This window comes from Scyliorhinus canicula, chromosome 21 (assembly GCF_902713615.1).
Source record: "Scyliorhinus canicula chromosome 21, sScyCan1.1, whole genome shotgun sequence".
Classification (NCBI taxonomy): Eukaryota; Metazoa; Chordata; class Chondrichthyes; order Carcharhiniformes; family Scyliorhinidae; genus Scyliorhinus; species Scyliorhinus canicula.
This window is the reverse complement of record NC_052166.1, coordinates 4,436,496-4,455,103: the sequence shown is the minus strand read 5'-3', so window position 1 is coordinate 4,455,103 and position 18,608 is coordinate 4,436,496. Positions and strand designations below refer to the sequence as shown.

At 58.3% G+C, this 18,608-nt stretch overlaps 1 protein-coding gene across 1 annotated transcript in view; it reads right to left on the bottom strand.

Moving 5' to 3' along the window:
- The window catches only part of LOC119955900 (plasma membrane calcium-transporting ATPase 3-like), a 104,586-nt gene that overhangs the window by 31,396 nt on the left and 54,582 nt on the right, over window positions 1-18,608 (bottom strand). The window contains exons 10-13 of the mRNA XM_038782558.1: window positions 8,427-8,499; window positions 7,874-7,972; window positions 6,600-6,725; window positions 3,126-3,284 (exon numbers count right to left, since the gene is read on the bottom strand). Coding sequence (XP_038638486.1) covers window positions 3,126-3,284; window positions 6,600-6,725; window positions 7,874-7,972; window positions 8,427-8,499 — 457 coding nt within the window. The remainder of the gene's footprint in view (window positions 1-3,125; window positions 3,285-6,599; window positions 6,726-7,873; window positions 7,973-8,426; window positions 8,500-18,608) is intronic.

The following is an 18,608-nucleotide window of genomic DNA, read 5'->3' as shown; positions in this document are numbered from 1 at the left end:
TTACCAGGATGTTGCCTGGTATGGAGGGCATTAGCTATGAGGAGCGGTTGAATAAACTAGGTTTGTTCTCACTGGAACGACGGAGGTTGAGGGGCGACCTGATAGAGGTCTACAAAATTATGAGGGGCATAGACAGAGTGGATAGTCAGAGGCTTTTCCCCAGGGTGGAGGGGTCAATTACTAGGGGCATAGGTTTAAGGTGCGAGGGGCAAGGTTTGGAGGAGATGTACGAGGCAAGTCTTTTACACAGAGGGTAGTGGGTGCCTGGAACTCGCTGCCGGAGGAGGTGGTGGAAGCAGGGACGATAGTGACGTTTAAGGGGCATCTTGCCAAATACATGAATAGGATGGGAATAGAGGGATACGGACCCAGGAAGTGTAGAAGATTTTAGTTTAGACGGGCAGCATGGTCGGCGCAGGCTTGGAGGGCCGAAGGGCCTGTTCCTGTGCTGCTGTACTTTTCTTTGTTCTTTGTTCGTTCCGATGGGCCTAGTTCCCGACGGTGGGTTCTAAGTGAAATCGAGAACCTGGCGTGATGGCCGCTGAGAGAGAGAAAGGGCGTACAGACAGCGTCCAACACCGCCATACTCCGACAACAGCCGCGCCGCTGGCCAAGGGGCTTCTGCCAGGACTGGGGGGGGGGGGGGGGGGGGAGATATTGTTTAAGCGCGGCTGCAGCTTGTCAGCCGAGTGTCCATCACGGACCCGGCCATTCCCGCACCGTTTTTCACGGGATTGGATGATGTTCCACACGGCGTCACCGGTAGCAGAATTGGTGATGGTGCAGCCCCCGATTTTTCCCGAGGTACAAGCCCACGGATTCCCCGTCGGCATCAACACTTAGTCACAGAAACGGATTGTTTTGGTGTGGTCCAGGATCGCCACACACACACACACACACACACACACACACACACACACACAAACGCGCACACACAGCCACACCACACACTGTTTCACAGGCACACGCACGCACAGTCACCCACGTACACATACACACGCAGTCACACCACACACAGTTTGACACACACATGCACATTCACACATGTACACACAGACGCGCACACACACACACCAGTCACACACCACACACATAGCCACACACCACCCACAGTCACATATCAGACACACAGTCACACATCACGCACACAGTCACACCACACACATTCACACATGTATACACAGGCACACATGCACACAAATACACACACATATAGTTACATAACATACAGTCACACAACATGCAGTCACACACCACACACATAGTCACACATAGACAGTCACACATCACACACAGTCACACATCACATACGACACACGCAGTCACACATCACGCACACAGTCACACATCACGCACACAGTTACACATCACGCACAGTCACGCACCGCGTACACAGTCACACACCACAAACAGTCACACACCACAAACAGTCACACACACAAACACAGTCACACACCACACACAGTCACACACCACAAACAGTCACACACCACACACACAGTCACACACCACACACAGTCACACACCACACACACAGTCACACACCACACACAGTCACACACCACACACAGTCACACACCACACACAGTCACACACCACACACACAGTCACACACCACACACAGTCACACACCACACACAGTCATACTCACAGTTACGCATCACACATCAAACACACAGTCACACACCATACACTGTCACACACACACATTCACACACGTATACACAGGCAGTCACACACACACAGACACACGTGCAGTCACACACGCGTAGTCACATAACATACACAGCCACATAACACACATAACGCACATACAGTCACACACCACACACACAGTCACACACCATACAGTCACACATCACACACACCACACTACACAGTCACACATGACACAGTCACACATCACACACACTCTCTTGTGCGCACACACTCTCGCGCACACAGGCAGTCGCACAAAGTCAGTTGAACACACACTCAGCCCACACGCACACTCGCAAACACACATTCACTTACATACACATGGAAACATTGTCTCTGCCTCGATCTCATTGAAACCCACTTCACTATTTTAAACACCTCGATCAGCTCACCCACCGTGGATCACCTTTTGGGATGAAAGAGCCTGTCCTGTTCAAAACATCCCCACACTTAAACCTCCACATTGTGCGACCATCCTTGTAAATCTTTTACAAGGATGGTCGTTCAAATCTTCTCCAGTGACTTTGATTGTTTTAATATTCATGTGGGAAAGTTAAGTGGGACCGTCACTCTGTATCTAACTCCGTGCTGTACCTGTCCTGGGAGTGTTTGATGGGGACAGTGTAGAGGGAGCTTTACTCTGTATCTAACCCCGTGCTGTACCTGTCCTGGGAGTGTTTGATGGGGACAGTGTAGAGGGAGCTTTACTCTGTATCTAACCCCGTGCTGTACCTGTCCTGGGAGTGTTTGATGGGGACAGTGTAGAGGGAGCTTTACTCTGTATCTAACCCCGTGCTGTACCTGTCCTGGGAGACTTTGATGGGGACAGTGTAGAGGGAGCTTTACTCTGTATCTAACCCCGTGCTGTACCTGCCCTGGGAGTGTTTGATGGGGACAGTGTCGAGGAAGCTTTACTCTGTATCTAACCCCGTGCTGTACCTGTCCTGGGAGTGTTTGATGGGGACAGTGCAGAGGGAGCTTTACCCTGTATCTAACCCCGTGCTGTACCTGTCCTGGGAGAGTTTGATGGGGACAGTGCAGAGGGAGCTTTACCCTGTATCTAACCCCGTGCTGTACCTGCCCTGGGAGTGTTTGATGGGGACAGTGTAGAGGGAGCTTTACTCTGCATCTAACCCCGTGCTGTACCTGTCCTGGGAGTGTTTGATGGGGACAGTGTAGAGGGAGCATTACTCTGTATCTAACCCCGTGCTGTACCTGTCCTGGGAGTGTTTGATGGGGACAGTGTAGAGGGAGCTTTACTCTGTATCTAACCCCGTGCTGTACATGTCCTGGGAGTGTTTGATGGGGACAGTGTAGAGGGAGCTTTACTCTGTATCTAACCTCGTGCTGTACCTGTCCTGGGAGTGTTTGATGGGGACAGTGTAGAGGGAGCTCTGTGCCTGAAAGCAGTGGGGAGTATTTCTCACCTCGAGGATGGACCTCCTCCTGTGGGTGTAGGAAGACTGGTGGGCGGGACTGCCTGGTGATCCGTGCAGGGCCGTGTAGCAATCCCGGCAAACACGGTTCGATCGATTGTTGTCATAGACCAGACGAGCTCGGAATTCGGAACATTTCCCACAGACGACCTGGAGAGAGACGGCCGTTTAGAACTCAGACAGTATTCCGCAAAATCTTACATCCCAGAAATAGGCCATTCAGCCCCTCTGATCTGTGCCGATGTTCATGCACCCACACCAGAATCCTCCCCCCCCCCGGCCCGCATCTCATTTTATTCATTTCTCCCTCGTGTTTACCCAGTTTCCCCTCTCCCCCCTTAAATACAGAGACACGATTCACCTCAACCACACCCCGTGGGAGCGAGTCCCACATCCTCCCCACTCCCCCTGGGAGCGAGACCCACATTCTCCCCCCTCCCCGTGGGAGCGAGTCCCACATTCGCCCCACTCCCCGTGGGAGCGAGTCCCACATTCTCCCCACTCCCCGTGGGAGCGAGTCCCACATTCTCCCCACTCCCCGTGGGAGCCAGTCCCACATCCTCCCCACTCCCCGTGGGAGAGTCCCACATTCTCCCCATTCCCCGTGGGAGCGAGTCCCACATTCTCCCCACTCCCCGTGGGAGCGAGTCCCACATTCTCCCTGCTCCCCCTGGGAGCGAGACCCACATTCCCCCCACTCCCCGTGGGAGAGTCCCACATTCTCCCCACTCCCCGTGGGAGCGAGTCCCACATTCTCCCCATTCCCCGTGGGAGCGAGTCCCACATTCTCCCCACTCCCCGTGGGAGCGAGTCCCACATTCTCCCCACTCCCCGTGGGAGCGAGTCCCACATTCTCCCCACTCCCCGTGGGAGCGAGTCCCACATTCTCCCCACTCCCCGTGGGAGCGAGTCCCACATTCTCCCCACTCCCCGTGGGAGCGAGACGCACATTCTCCCCACTCCCCGTGGGGTTTAGCTCCTGCCGCCCCCCCCCCCCCCCCGCCGGGTGGGAAATCGCCACTCTGCCCTGATCCCCGCACGCGATTCTCGCGCCGGGTCGCTCGGATAAAACGGCGCAAACAGCGAGCTGCGATTCTCCGGCCAAGCGGCTTCTCCGACGTGACAGGTTCTCGCCAGCGCCGTCTACCCCTGGTCGCTGCCGGCGGGAACTGTGCGGGAACGCTGGGGGGGGGGGAGGGGCCTGTGAAGAGGGGGGAGGGGGGGAGCGGGGCTCCCTCACCGGGCCGGAGGGGGGGGGAGTGGCCTCCGATGGGGTCTGGCCCGCGATCGGGGCCCAGTGATCGGCGGGCCGGCCTCTCCCGCCACCCCCCCCCCACCTCTTTCCGCGGCCGGCCCCAGAACACCGGCGCCGTGTTGGTGAGGGGCCGACGTGCCTCAGAAGTTCCCCGTGCATGCGCAGGATTGAGCTGCCCCAACTGCGTATGCGCGGGTTGGCACAGCGGGACGCTGGAGCGGCGTGAACCGTTCCAGCGCCGTGCTGGCCCCCTGCGGGGGCCAGAATAGGTCGTGCCCGGGACCTGTTCGCGCCGTCGTGAAACGTGACGGCCTTCATGACGGCGCGGGCACATAGTCCCGGGAGCGGAGAATCCCGCCCAGACTTTTTGGCACCCGAGAGATCGGAAAGATTCGGTCCAATTAGTTGGCTGAAGGCCAATGAATTGATGAAATGCTGCATTCTGCTGGGCGACAGGTGGTGATTGGACACCGGAACCGTGCACAGCATTCCAAGTGGGATAGGGAGACGGGAACAGTGCACAGTATTCCCAGTGGGATAGGGAGACGGGAACAGTGCACAGTATTCCAAGTGGGATAGGGAGACGGGAACAGTGTTTGAGCCAAGCGGCTGCTCCGACATGATCCCATGGGATAGGGAGACGGGAACTGTGCACAGTATTCCGAGTGGGATATGGAGACGGGAACAGTGCACAGTATTCCAAGTGGGATAGGGAGACGGGAACAGTGGATGAGCCAAGCGGCTGCTCCGACATGATCCCATGGGATAGGGAGACGGGAACAGTGCACAGTATTCCGAGTGGGATAGGGAGACGGGAACAGTGCACAGTATTCCAAGTGGGATAGGGAGACGGGAACAGTGGATGAGCCAAGCGGCTGCTCCGACATGATCCCATGGGATAGGGAGACGGGAACAGTGCACAGTATTCCGAGTGGGATAGGGAGACGGGAACAGTGCACAGTATTCCAAGTGGGATAGGGAGACGGGAACTGTGCACAGTATTCCGAGTGGGATAGGGAGACGGGAACAGTGCACAGTATTCCAAGTGCGATAGGGAGATGGGAACAGTGGATGAGCCAAGCGGCTGCTCCGACATGATCCCATGGGATAGGGAAACGGGAACAGTGCGCAGTATTCCGAGTGGGATAGGGAGACGGGAACAGTGCACAGTATTCCAAGTGGGATAGGGAGACGGGAACTGTGCACAGTATTCCAAGTGGGATAGGGAGACGGGAACAGTGCACAGTATTCCGAGTGGGATAGGGAGACGGGAACTGTGCACAGCATTCCAAGTGGGAGAGGGAGACGGGAACAGTGCACAGTATTCCAAGTGGGATAGGGAGACGGGAACAGTGCACAGTATTCCGAGTGGAAGACTGGAAGTGTGCGGTATCTCCGGGCACTGTAATAAATGTCAGATACAAGTTCAAAGCGTGGACCCTCTGCTTCGCCATTCTGCCGCTCTCGATGTGAAGGCCGAGCTTTATTTGGCAAAGGGCCGGTGGGGCAGGCTTTGGGCATGGACAGGGCCGGTGGGGCAGGCTTTGGGCCTGGACAGGGCCGGTGGGGCAGGCTTTGGGCCTGGACAGGGCCGGTGGGGCAGGCTTTGGGCCTGGACAGGGCCGGTGGGGCAGGCTTTGGGCCTGGACAGGGCCGGTGGGGGGACTGACTGCAGGCAGGGCCGGTGGGGCAGGCTTTGGGCATGGACAGGGCCGGTGTGGGGGCTGGCTGCAGACAGGGCCGGTGGGGCAGGCTTTGGGCCTGGACAGGGCCGGTGTGGGGGCTGGCTGCAGACAGGGCCGGTGGGGCAGGCTTTGGGCCTGGACAGGGCCGGTGTGGGGGCTGGCTGCAGACAGGGCCGGTGGGGCAGGCTTTGGGCCTGGACAGGGCCGGTGGGGCAGGCTTTGGGCCTGGACAGGGCCGGTGGGGGGACTGACTGCAGACAGGGCCGGTGGGGCAGGCTTTGGGCATGGACAGGGCCGGTGGGGGGACTGACTGCAGACAGGGCCGGTGGGGCAGGCTTTGGGCATGGACAGGACCGGTGTGGGGGCTGGCTGCAGACAGGGCCGGTGGGGCAGGCTTTGGGCATGGACAGGGCCGGTGGGGCAGGCTTTGGGCCTGGACAGGGCCGGTGGGGCAGGCTTTGGGCATGGACAGGGCCGGTGGGGCAGGCTTTGGGCCTGGACAGGGCTGTTAGACAGATTACTCACATGACCACAAGCTTTGCAGTGATGACGCCGCTTGGTAATCGAGTTGAATGGCTCCTGGCAAATCATACACAATGTGACTTCCTTCTCCCGGATCGGGGTGGGAGCTCTCTTCCCGAGCTCTGTGTTCTGAATGACAATCAGGGATCGAGAGAATTACCAAACCACGCTCGACCCGCTCATCGCAAATAACAATACCGAGCGAGCGCCGCACTGTCAGAGGGTCAGTGCTGAGGGAGCGCCGCACTGTCAGAGGGTCAGCGCTGAGCGAGCGCCGCACTGTCAGAGGGTCAGTGCTGAGGGAGCACCGCACTGTCAGAGGGTCAGTGCTGAGGGAGCGGAGGGTCAGTGCTGAGGGAGCGCCGCACTGTCGGAGGGTCAGTGCTGAGGGAGCGCCGCACTGTCGGAGGGTCAGTGCCGAGGGAGCGCCGCACTGTCAGAGGGTCAGTGCTGAGGGAGCGCCGCACTGTCGGAGGGTCAGTGCTGAGGGAGCGCCGCACTGTCGGAGGGTCAGTGCCGAGGGAGCGCCGCACTGTCGGAGGGTCAGTACTGAGGGAGTACCACACTGTCGGAGGGTCAGTACTGAGGGAGCGCCGCACTGTCGAAGGGTCAGTGCTGAGGGAGCGCCGCACTGTGGGAGGGTCAGTGCTGAGGGAGCGCCGCACTGTCGGAGGGTCAGTGCTGAGGGACTCCGCACCGTCGGAGGGTCAGTGCTGAGGGAGCGCCGCAGTGTCGGAGGGTCAGTGCTGAGGGAGTGCCGCACTGTCGGAGGGTCAGTGCTGAGGGACTCCGCACCGTCGGAGGGTCAGTGCTGAGGGAGCGCCGCAGTGTCGGAGGGTCAGTGCTGAGGGAGCACCGCACTGTCGGAGGGTCAGTGCTGAGGGAGTGCCGCACTGTTGGAGGGTCAGTGCTGAGGGAGCGCCGCACTGTCGGAGGGTCAGTGCTGAGGGAGCGCCACACTGTCGGAGGGTCAGTACTGAGGGTGCGCCGCACTGTCGGAGGATCAGTGCTGAGGGAGTGCCGCACTGTCGGAGGGTCAGTGCTGAGGGAGCACCGTACTGTCGGAGGATCAGTGCTGAGGGAGTGCCGCACTGTCGGAGGGTCAGTGCTGAGGGAGCGCCACACTGTCGGAGGGTCAGTACTGAGGGTGCGCCGCACTGTCGGAGGATCAGTGCTGAGGGAGTGCCGCACTGTCGGAGGGTCAGTGCTGAGGGAGCGCCGCACTGTCGGAGATGCTATCTTTTGGATGCACCAATAAAGCAGGCTCACTCACTCACCGGTGAATCTGGGGGTGTCTCCTCTTCTCGGAATGATCCACTGAGGAGTGTGCAGCTCTCCAGCGTTTCCTCGTGCTTCCGAATACTGACTTGGATCGCCTAGGACAGAATAAACAAGCTCAATGTTTACAGCTTTACTCTGTATCTAACCCCGTGCTGTTCCTGGCCTGGGAGTGTTTGATGGGGACAGTGTAGAGGGAGCTTTACTCTGTATCTAACCCAGTGCTGTACCTGTCCTGGGAGTGTTTGATGGGGGACAGTGTAGAGGGAGCTTTACTCTGTATCTAACTCCGTGCTGTACCTGTCCTGGGAGTGTTTGATGGGGACAGTGTAGAGGGAGCTTTACTCTGTATCTAACCCCGTGCTGTACCTGTCCTGGGAGTGTTTGATGGGGACAGTGTAGAGGGAGCTTTACTCTGTATCTAACCCCGTGCTGTACCTGTCCTGGGAGTGTTTGATGGGGACAGTGTAGAGGGAGCTTTACTCTGTATCTAACCCCGTGCTGTACCTGTCCTGGGAGTGTTTGATGAGGATAGTGTAGAGGGAGATTTACCTCAATCCAATCCTTCTTTTCCTCTTCCGTTCTGCCAGGGGAAAGTAGATAATTATTGGTTACGGATCTGGTTCTAAACATTAATAAGCATTTCCTTTTTTTTTTTTGCAAAAAAACATTTTATACAGGCATTAATTTTTTTTTTAAAATTTAGATTACCCAATTATTTTTTCCAATTAAGGGGCAATTTAGCGTGGCCAATCCACCTACTCTGCACATTTTTGGGTTGTGGGGACGAAACCCACACAGACACGGAGAGAATGTGCAAACTCCACACGGACAGCGACCCAGGGCCGGGATCGAACCTGGGACCTCAGCGCCGCGAGGCGGTTGTGCTAACCACTAGGCCACCGTGCTGCCCTATACAGGCATTAATGATTTTATAACAATAAACAACACAAGTATAAATGTCCACATAGTTCAGTGGGTAACACATCCCTCCATCTCCCATTGTTCCAGCCTACTCTAAACACAAAATAGCCTAACTCATCCCTACCCCCTAACTCCCCCTACCCCCCCACCCCCCAGCAACGTTCCCTAACCCCTCCTCCCCCCCCCCCCCTTTATTGAATCGATTAACAGTTTAATTTTCCCCGAAGAAGTCGATAAACGGCAGCCACTTCCGGACGGACCCATATGCTCTCAGGGCAAACTGAATTTTCTCAAGGCTGTGAAACCCGGCCCACGTCGCTAACCCAGACCCCCGATTTCGGGGGGCTTCGAGACCCTCCATGCTGGTAATATCCGTGTCCGGGATACCAAGGAGGCAAAGGCCAAAACGTTGGCCTCTCCCGCCCCCCGGGGCTCCCGGGTCCTCCGACACTCCGAAAATCGCCACCTCTGGACTAGGGGCCATTCTTGGCTTTAACACCGTGGACATGACATCGGCAAATCCCTGCCCGAATCCCCTCAGCTTCGGACACGGCCAAAACATGTGGGTGGGGTTTGTGGGCCCCTCCCGCCCACACCGATCCTCCAACCCTTCAAAAAACCTGCTCATCCGGGTCACCGTCATGGTGAATCATCTTGTATTGTATCAGGCTGAGCCTGGCACATGATGAGGACGTGTTGACTCTGCTCAGATCATCGTCCCACAGACCCGCCTCTAACTCCTTTCCCAGCTCAGCCTCCCTTTATCTCCCCTATCTGGGTTCCCGCCCACTCCATGAGCTCTTCATAGATTTCCGAGACCTTCCCTTCCCCCACTCCCGTTTTTGAAGCTACCTTGTCCTGTATCCCCTGTGGCGGTAGAAGCGGAAAGGTCGAAGCCGGCCTTCCCACAAAATCCCTCACCTGCAGAGAGCCAAACCCATTCCCTCCCGGCAAAATCCCTCACCTGCAGATAGCCAAACCCATTCCCTCCCGGCAAAGTCCCTCACCTGCAGATAGCCAAACCCATTCCCTCCCGGCAAAATCCCTCACCTGCAGACAGCCAAACCCATTCCCTCCCGGCAAAATCCCTCACCTGCAGATAGCCAAACCCATTCCCTCCCGGCAAAGTCCCTCACCTGCAGATAGCCAAACCCATTCCCTCCCGGCAAAATCCCTCACCTGCAGACAGCCAAACCCATTCCCTCCCGGCAAAATCCCTCACCTGCAGACAGCCAAACCCATTCCCTCCCGGCAATTCGAACCACTCCTCCAAATCACCGAAACAAGGAAAGATCCCATCGATAAACAGATCCCCCGGCCTCTCAATCCCAGCTCTCTGCCACCTCCGAAACCTCCCCCCCCCCCACCCAGCCTCCCCAGTGGTTGCCATAAATTGGCGCCCACACCCCCCACTCCCACCTACTTCCGCCATTGCCCCCAAACTCTCAGAGCCGCCACCACCACCGGGCTTGTGGAGTACCGGGGCTGGCGAGAACGGCAGAGGTGCCGTTACCAATGCCCCCAAACCTGTGCCCCTACATAATGCCGCCTCCACCCGTTCCCACACCGACCCCCTCCCCCACTACCCACTTCCTGATCATGGCTATATTTGCCGCCCAGTCGTATTTACTAAAGCTCAGCAGTGCCAGCCCCCCAGTACCCGCCCACACAAAAACAACACACAAAACTCCCTCCCACCACTTTGAACGGTAACTGCCCCAGTCTCCTCTCCTGCCCCCTCGCCTGGGTCACAAAAACCTCACTTTTACCCATGTTCAATTTGTACCCCGAGAACCGGCCAGATTCCCCCAAGATCTCCCCAATCCCCCTACCGGGTTAGAAATGGATAGGAGCAGCTCGTCGGCAGAAATGAGACCCTGGGGGCGATTCTCCGATATTGAGGCCAAGTGTTCGCGCCGTCGTGAGCGCCGTCGCATTTCATGAGGGCGCGAACAGGGCCCGGGCACGACCTATTCAGGCCCCCGCAGGGGGCCAGCACGGCGCTGGAGCGGTTCACACCGCTTCAGCCTCCTTACGCGGCGCCAACCCGCGCATGCGCAGTTGGGGGCAGCTCAATCCTGCGCATGCGCAGTTGGGGCAGCACAATCCTGCGCCTGCGCAGTTGGGGCAGCTCAATCCTGCGCCTGCGCAGTTGGGGCAGCTCAATCCTGCGCATGCGCAGTTGGGGCAGCTCAATCCTGCGCATGCGCAGTTGGGGCAGCTCAATCCTGCGCATGCGCAGTTGGGGCAGCTCAATCCTGCGCATGCGCAGTTGGGGCAGCTCAATCCTGCGCATGCGCAGTTGGGGCAGCTCAATCCTGCGCATGCGCGGTTGGGGCAGCTCAATCCTGCGCATGCGCAGTTGGGGCAGCTAAATCCTGCGCATGCGCAGTTGGGGCAGCTAAATCCTGCGCATGCGCAGTTGGGGCAGCTAAATCCTGCGCATGCGCAGTTGGGGCAGCTCAATCCTGCGCATGCGCAGTTGGGGCAGCTAAATCCTGCGCATGCGCAGTTGGGGCAGCTCAATCCTGCGCATGCGCAGTTGGGGCAGCTCAATCCTGCGCATGTGCAGTTGGGGCAGATCAATCCTGCTCATGCGCAGTTGGGGCAGCTCAATCCTGCGCATGCGCAGTTGGGGCAGCTCAATCCTGCGCATGCACAGTTGGGGCAGCTCAATCCTGCGCATGCGCAGTTGGGGCAGCTCAATCCTGCGCATGTGCAGTTGGGGCAGATCAATCCTGCGCATGCGCGGTTGGGGCAGCTCAATCCTGCGCATGCGCGGTTGGGGCAGATCAATCCTGCTCATGCGCAGTTGGGGCAGCTCAATCCTGCGCATGCGCAGTTGGGCCGTGCCATCTTGCGCGTGCCAGACCCCTTCGGAGGACCCCCCCTGGTGAAGGAGCCCCCCCCCCCACCCACAGGCTGCCCCCCGAGCGTTCCCGCAGAGTTCCCGCCGGCAGCGACCAGGGTTGAACGGCGTCGGCGGGACCCTGTCGCATCGGGATGGCCGCTCGGCCCATCCGGGCCGGAGATTCGGCGGCCCCGCTGATTCCAGCGGCCCGCAGCTGGGGCCGCACCAACCGCGCCGGCGTAAACGGCGTTGATTCTCCGCACCTTGGAGAATTTCACGCCGGCGTCGGGGTGCAGTTGCGGCGATTCTCCGGCCCGGCACGGGGCTCGGAGAATCGCGCCCCCCCTGTGTTCCACACCCCCCCCCCCCCCCCCCCCCCCCGGACTAGCCCCTTCCAGTCCTTTGAAGCTCTCAGCGCCATCGCCAATGGCTCTATGGCCAAGGCAAACAGTGGGGAGAGAGGACATCCCCGCCTTGTCCATCGGTGCAATTTAAAGTAGTCCGAACTCAGCCGATTCGTCCGCACACTCGTCACTGGTGCCTGGCACAGCAACCAAACCCAGTCAATAAAGCCCTGCCCAAACCCAAACCGTCCCAGGACCTCCCGCAAATAATCCCATTCCACCCGGTCAATGGCCTTCTCCGCATCCATAGCGACCACCGCCTCCGCCTCCCCACCTCGGAGGGCACCATGATCACATTCAGGAACCTTCTAATGTCGGCCGTTAGTTGCCTGCCTTCAACCAACCCCGTCTGCTCTTCCCCCATCAGCCCCAGAACTCTATCTAAGGGGCCAGAATTCTGGCCAGCAATTTGGCAGCGGCATTCAGGGGGGGGATCGGTGTTGTGTGACCCACGTTGCTCTGGGTCCTCCTCCCGGTTCAGGATCAGTGATATCTGTGACATTGTTGGGGGGAAGGAAACCTCGCTCTCCTGCCTCGGTTAATGCCCTCACCAGCAGCGGGCCCAGTATCCCACAGAACCTCTTGTAAAATTCCACTGGGTATCCGTCCGGTCCCGACTGGCCCAACTGCGTGGCCTCCAATCCCTCTACGACATCCACAATCCCGATTGGAGCTCCCAGCCCCTCCACTGGCCCTTCCTCCACCTTTGGAAACTCCAACCCTTTCAAAAAACTGCCTCATCCCCTCCATCCCAGCTGGGGGCTGGGACTCATACAGCCGAGTGTAAAACTCCTTAAGCACCCCATTCACCCCCCCGCCCCCCCCTCCCCTCCCCCCCCCCCGGCTGGGTCCAAGACTGTGTTCCCTCCCTCTGTCCTTCCCATCTCCCTGGCCGCCTCCCTCTTCCTGAGCTGGTGTGCTAACATCCTACTGGCTTTCTCATTATATTCATTGATGGAACCATCAATTCACCAGACACGTGTTTTCCGATATGAACATAGGCTTTAATCTACTTACTACAGAGCCAGCCTGTTACCCGTTGATGAACTCTCGGTGAACTGCAGGCTGACTCTGGACAAGGGTATTTATACAGCAGCACAAGGGGGAGGAGTCGTGGGCGGAGCCAAGGGTGGAGCCCTGTACAAGCTCCTGAGCATTCCCAGAGCTACTCCCCCCCCCTAGTGGTCGGATTACGCTACTGCGCTTACAAAGATACATTGTGAATTACCTTGTTACATTCACCACACTCATACACCACCCCCCTCACCTTCCTCAACTGCCCCACTGCCTTCACTGTGGATACCAAACTCCATCTGCAGCTTCTGCTGCTCCCGGCTCCGGGGCGTCAGAATACCTTCTATCCACCTGGACTATTAACCTCACCAGCCTACCCCATCTCTACCCGCTACACCTCCTCCCGATCAGCCCGGATCAAAATTAGCTCCCCCCGCTAATCACGGCCTTCAGCACTTCCCAGACCGTTGCTGCCGAAACTTCTCCTGTCTCATTTATCTCCAAATAATTCTGGATAGCCACCCTCACCCGTCCGCACACCTCCTCATCCGCTAACAGTCCGACATCTAGGGCGGGATTCTGCGCAGACGGGAGGGGCGGGCGTGTAGGAGAGGCGTGAGCCACTCCGGCGTGGGGCCACCCCAAAGGTGTGAATCCTCCGCCCACATCATGGGCTAGGCCGGCGCCGGAGTGGTTAGCGCCCCGCCAGCCGGCACGGAAGGGGCTTGGCGCCGAATGGCCTCCGGCGGCCGGCGCGAGTTGGCGCACGTGCGGGAGCGCCAGCGTGTGCTGGCATCATCCCAGCGCATGCACGGGGGGGGGGGGTTCATCTCCGCGTCGGCCATCGCGGATCGTTGCAGCGGCCGACGCGGTGGAATACGGTGCCCCCACGGCACAGGCCCGCCCGCGGATCGAAGGGCCCCGATCGCGGGCCAGGCCAACCCCCACCCCCACGAGGACCCCGGAGGCCGCCCGCGCAGCCATGTCCCGCCGGTAAGTACCTGTTGTAATTTACGTCGGCGAGACAGGCCGGAAACGGGCGGCCACTCGGCCCATCGCGGGCCAGAGAATCGCCGGGGGGGGGGGGGGGGGGGGGGGGGGGGGGGGGGGGGGAGGGGCGGCGCTGCCAACGGCCCCCGATTGCCGCGATTCCCGCCCCCGCCATAATCCCCGACGCCGGAGAATTCGGCAGCCGGCGGGGACAGGATTCACCCCCCCCACCCCGGCGATTCTCTGACCTGGCCGGGGGAGAGGGGGGGGGGGGGGTCAGAGAATCCCGCCCCCACATCTCCATTGCGGACACTGACCCCCCCCCCAACCCCCTCCTTGATCACTTGTAGATCCACCCAGTGTGGGGTGTGATCCGACACGACAATCGCCGAATACTCGGTATCCACCACCCCCGCCAGTAACGCCCTGTTCAAAATGACAAGAATCAATCCGGGAGGGCACTTTATGCACGTGGGGAAAAAAAAGAAAACTCCTTCGCTCTTGGCCGTCCGAACCTCCACGGGTCTACCCCCACCTCTCTCTCTCTCTCTCTCTGTCTCTCTGAGAGAGAACATAGAACATAGAGAGCAGAAGGAGAACATTCGGCCCATCGAGTCTGCATCGACCCACTTAAGCCCTCACTTCCACCCTATCCCCGTAACCCAATAACCCCTCCTAACCTTTTTGGACACTAAGGGCAATTTACGATGGCCAATCCACCCGAGAACATAAGAACATAAGAACTAGGAGCAGGAGTAGGCCATCTGGCCCCTCGAGCCTGCTCCGCCATTCAATTAGATCATGGCTGATCTTTTGTGGACTCAGCTCCACTTTCCGGAGAGACAGACAGCGGCAGAAAGAGGGGTGGAGAGGTTGAGGGAGGAGGTTGCAGACCATAGAGCCCCCCCACCCCTGATGAGAATGGTCGAAAGATAGGGAGATAGGGAGGGCTGTAGGGGCTGGAGGAAGTTACAGAGATAGAGAGGGCTGTAGGGGCTGGAGGAGGTTACAGAGATAGGGAGGGTTGTCGGGGCTGGAGGAGGTTACAGAGATAGGGAGGGTTGTAGGGGCTGGAGGAGGTTACAGAGATAGGGAGCGTTGTAGGGGCTGGAGGAGGATACAGAGATAGGGAGGGTTGTAGGGGCTGGAGGAGGTTACAGAGATAGAGAGGATTGTAGGGGCTGAAGGAGATTACAGAGATAGGGAGGGTTGTAGGGGCTGGAGGGGTTACAGAGATAGGGAGGGATGTAGGAGCTGGAGGAGGTAACATAGATAGGGAGGGTTGTAGAGGCAGGAGGAGGTTACAGAGATAGGGAGGGTTGTAGGGGCTGGAGGAGGTTACAGAGATAGGGAGGGTTGTAGGGGCTGGAGGAAGTTACAGAGATAGGGAGGGTTGTAGAGGCTGGAGGAGGTTACAGAGATAGGGAGGGTTGTAGGGGGCTGGAGGAGGTTACAGAGATAGGGAGGGCTGTAGGGGCTGGAGGAGGTTACAGAGATAGGGAGGGTTGTCGGGGGCTGGAGGAGGTTACAGAGATAGAGAGGGTTGTAACGGGCTGAAGGAGATTACAGAGATAGGGAGGGTTGTAGGGGCTGGAGGAGGTTACAGAGATAGGGAGGGCTGTAGGGGCTGGAGGAGGTTACAGAGATAGGGAGGGTTGTAGGGGCTGGAGGAGGTTACAGAGATGGGGAGGGCTGTAGGGGCTGGAGGAGGTTACAGAGATAGGGAGGTTTGTAGGGGCTGGAGGAAGTTACATAGATAGGGAGGGTAGTAGGGGCTAGAGGAAGTTACAGAGATAGGGAGGGTTGTGGGGGCTGGAGGAGGTTACAGAGATAGGGAGGGGTGTAGGGGCTGGAGGAAGGTACAGAGATAGGGAGGGTTGAAGGAGCTGGAGGAGGTTACAGAGATAGGGAGGGTTGTAGGGACTGGAGGAGGTTACAGGGATAGGGAGGGGTGTAGGGACTGGAGGAGGTTACAGAGATAGGGAGGGTGTAGGGGCTGGAGGAGGTTACAGGGATAGGGAGGGGTGGAGGGGCTGGATGAGGTTACAGAGATAGGGAGGGTTGTAGGGGCTGAAGGAGGTTACAGAGATAGGGAGGGTTGTAGGGGCTGGAGGAGGCTACAGAGATAGGGAGGGTTGTAAGGGTTGGAGGAGGTTACAGAGATAGGGAGGGTTGTAGGGGTTGGAGGAGGTTACAGAGATAGGGAGGGTTGTAGGCGCTGGAGGAGGTTACAGAGATAGGGAGGGTGTAGGGGCTTGAGGAGGTTACAGAGATAGGGAGAGTTGTAGGGGCTGGAGGAGGTTACAGAGATAGGGAGGGTTGTAGGGGCTGGAGGAGGTTACAGAGATAGGGAGGGTTGTAGGGGCTGGAGGAGGTTACAGAGATAGGGAGGGTGTAGGGGCAGGAGGAGGTTACAGGGATAGGGAGGGGTGGAGGGGCTGGATGAGGTTACAGAGATAGGGAGGGTTGTAGGGGCTGAAGGAGGTTACAGAGATAGGGAGGGTTGTAGGGGCTGGAGGAGGCTACAGAGATAGGGAGGGTTGTAAGGGTTGGAGGAGGTTACAGAGATAGGGAGGGTTGTAGGGGTTGGAGGAGGTTACAGAGATAGGGAGGGTTGTAGGCGCTGGAGGAGGTTACAGAGATAGGGAGGGTGTAGGGGCTTGAGGAGGTTACAGAGATAGGGAGGGTTGTAGGGGCTGGAGGAGGTTACAGAGATAGGGAGGGTTGTAGGGGCTGGAGGAGGTTACAGAGATAGGGAGGGTTGTAGGGGCTGGAGGAGGTTACAGAGATAGGGAGAGTTGTAGGGGCTGGAGGAGGTTACAGAGATAGGGAGGGTTGTCGGGGCTGGAGGAGGTTACAGAGATAGGGAGGGGTGTAGGGGCTGGAGGAGGGTACAGAGATAGGGAGGGTTGTAGGAGCTGGAGGAGGTTACAGAGATAGGGAGGGTTGTAGGGACTGGAGAAGGTTACAGAGATAGGGAGGGTTGTAGGGGCTGGAGGAGGTTCAAGATAGGGAGGGTTGTAGGGGTTGGAGGAGGTTACAGAGATAGGGAGGGTTGTAGGGGCTGGAGGAGGTTACAGAGATAGGGAGGGTTGTAGGGGCTGGAGGAGGTTACAGAGATAGGGAGGGTTGTAGGGGCTGGAGGAGGTTACACAGATAGGGGGGGTTGTAGGGGCTGGAGGAGGTTACAGAGATAGGGAGGTTGTTGGGGCTGGAGGAGGTTACAGAGATAGGGAGGGGTGTAGGGGCTGGAGGAGGGTACAGAGATAGGGAGGGTTGTAGGAGCTGGAGGAGGTTACAGAGATAGGGAGGGTTGTTCGGGACTGGAGAAGGTTACAGAGATAGGGAGGGATGTAGGGGCTGGAGGAGGTTACAAAGATAGAGAGAGTTGTAGGGGCTGGAGGAGGTTACAGTGATAGGGAGGGTTGTAGTGGCTGGATGAGGTTACAGAGACAGGGAGTGGTGTGGGGGTTGGAGGAGGTTACAGAGAAAGGCAAGGATGTATGGTCTGGAGGAGGTTACAGAGATAGGGAGGGTTGTAGGGGCTGGAGGAGGTTACAGAGATAGGGAGGGTTTTAGGGGCTGGAGGAAGTTACAGAGATAGGGAGGGCTGTAGGGGCTGGAGGAGGTTATAGAGATAGGGAGGGTTGTCGGGGGCTGGAGGAGGTTACAGAGATAGGGAGGGCTGTAGGGGCTGGAGGAGGTTACAGAGATAGGGAGGGCTGTAGGGGCTGGAGGAGGTTACAGAGATAGAGGGTTGTAGGGGTTGGAGGAGGTTACAGAGATAGGGAGGGCTGTAGGGGCTGGAGGAGGTTACAGAGATAGGGAGGGATGTAGGGGCTGGAGGAGGTTACAAAGATAGAGAGAGTTGTAGGGGCTGGAGGAGGTTACAGTGATAGGGAGGGTTGTAAGGGCTGGAGGTGGTTACAGAGACAGGGAGGGGTGTGGGGGTTGGAGGAGGTTACAGAGATAGGCAAGGATGTATGGTCTGGAGGAGGTTACAGAGATAGGGAGGGTTGTAGGGGCTGGAGGAGGTTACAGAGATAGGGAGGGTGTAGAGGATGGAGGAGGTTACAGAGATAGGGAGGATTGTAGGGGGCTGGGGGAGGTTACAGAGATAGGGAGGGTTGTAGGGGCTTGAGGAGGTTACAGAGATAGGGAGGGTTGTAGGGGCTGGAGGAGGTTAGAGAGATAGGGAGGGTTGTAGGGGCTGGAGGAGGTTACAGAGATAGGGAGGGTTGTAGGGGCTGGAGGAGGTACAGAGATAGGGAGAGTGTAGGGGCTGGAGGAGTTTACAGAGATAGGGAGGGTTGTCGGGGCTGGAGGAGGTTACAGAGATAGGGAGGGGTGTAGGGGCTGGAGGAGGGTGCAGAGATAGGGAGGGTTGTAGGAGCTGGAGGAGGTTACAGAGATAGGGAGGGTTGTAGGGGCTGGAGGAGGTTACAGTGATAGGGAGGGTTGTAAGGGCTGGAGGAGGTTACAGAGACAGGGAGGGGTGTGGGGGTTGGAGGAGGTTACAGAGATAGGCAAGGATGTATGGTCTGGAGGAGG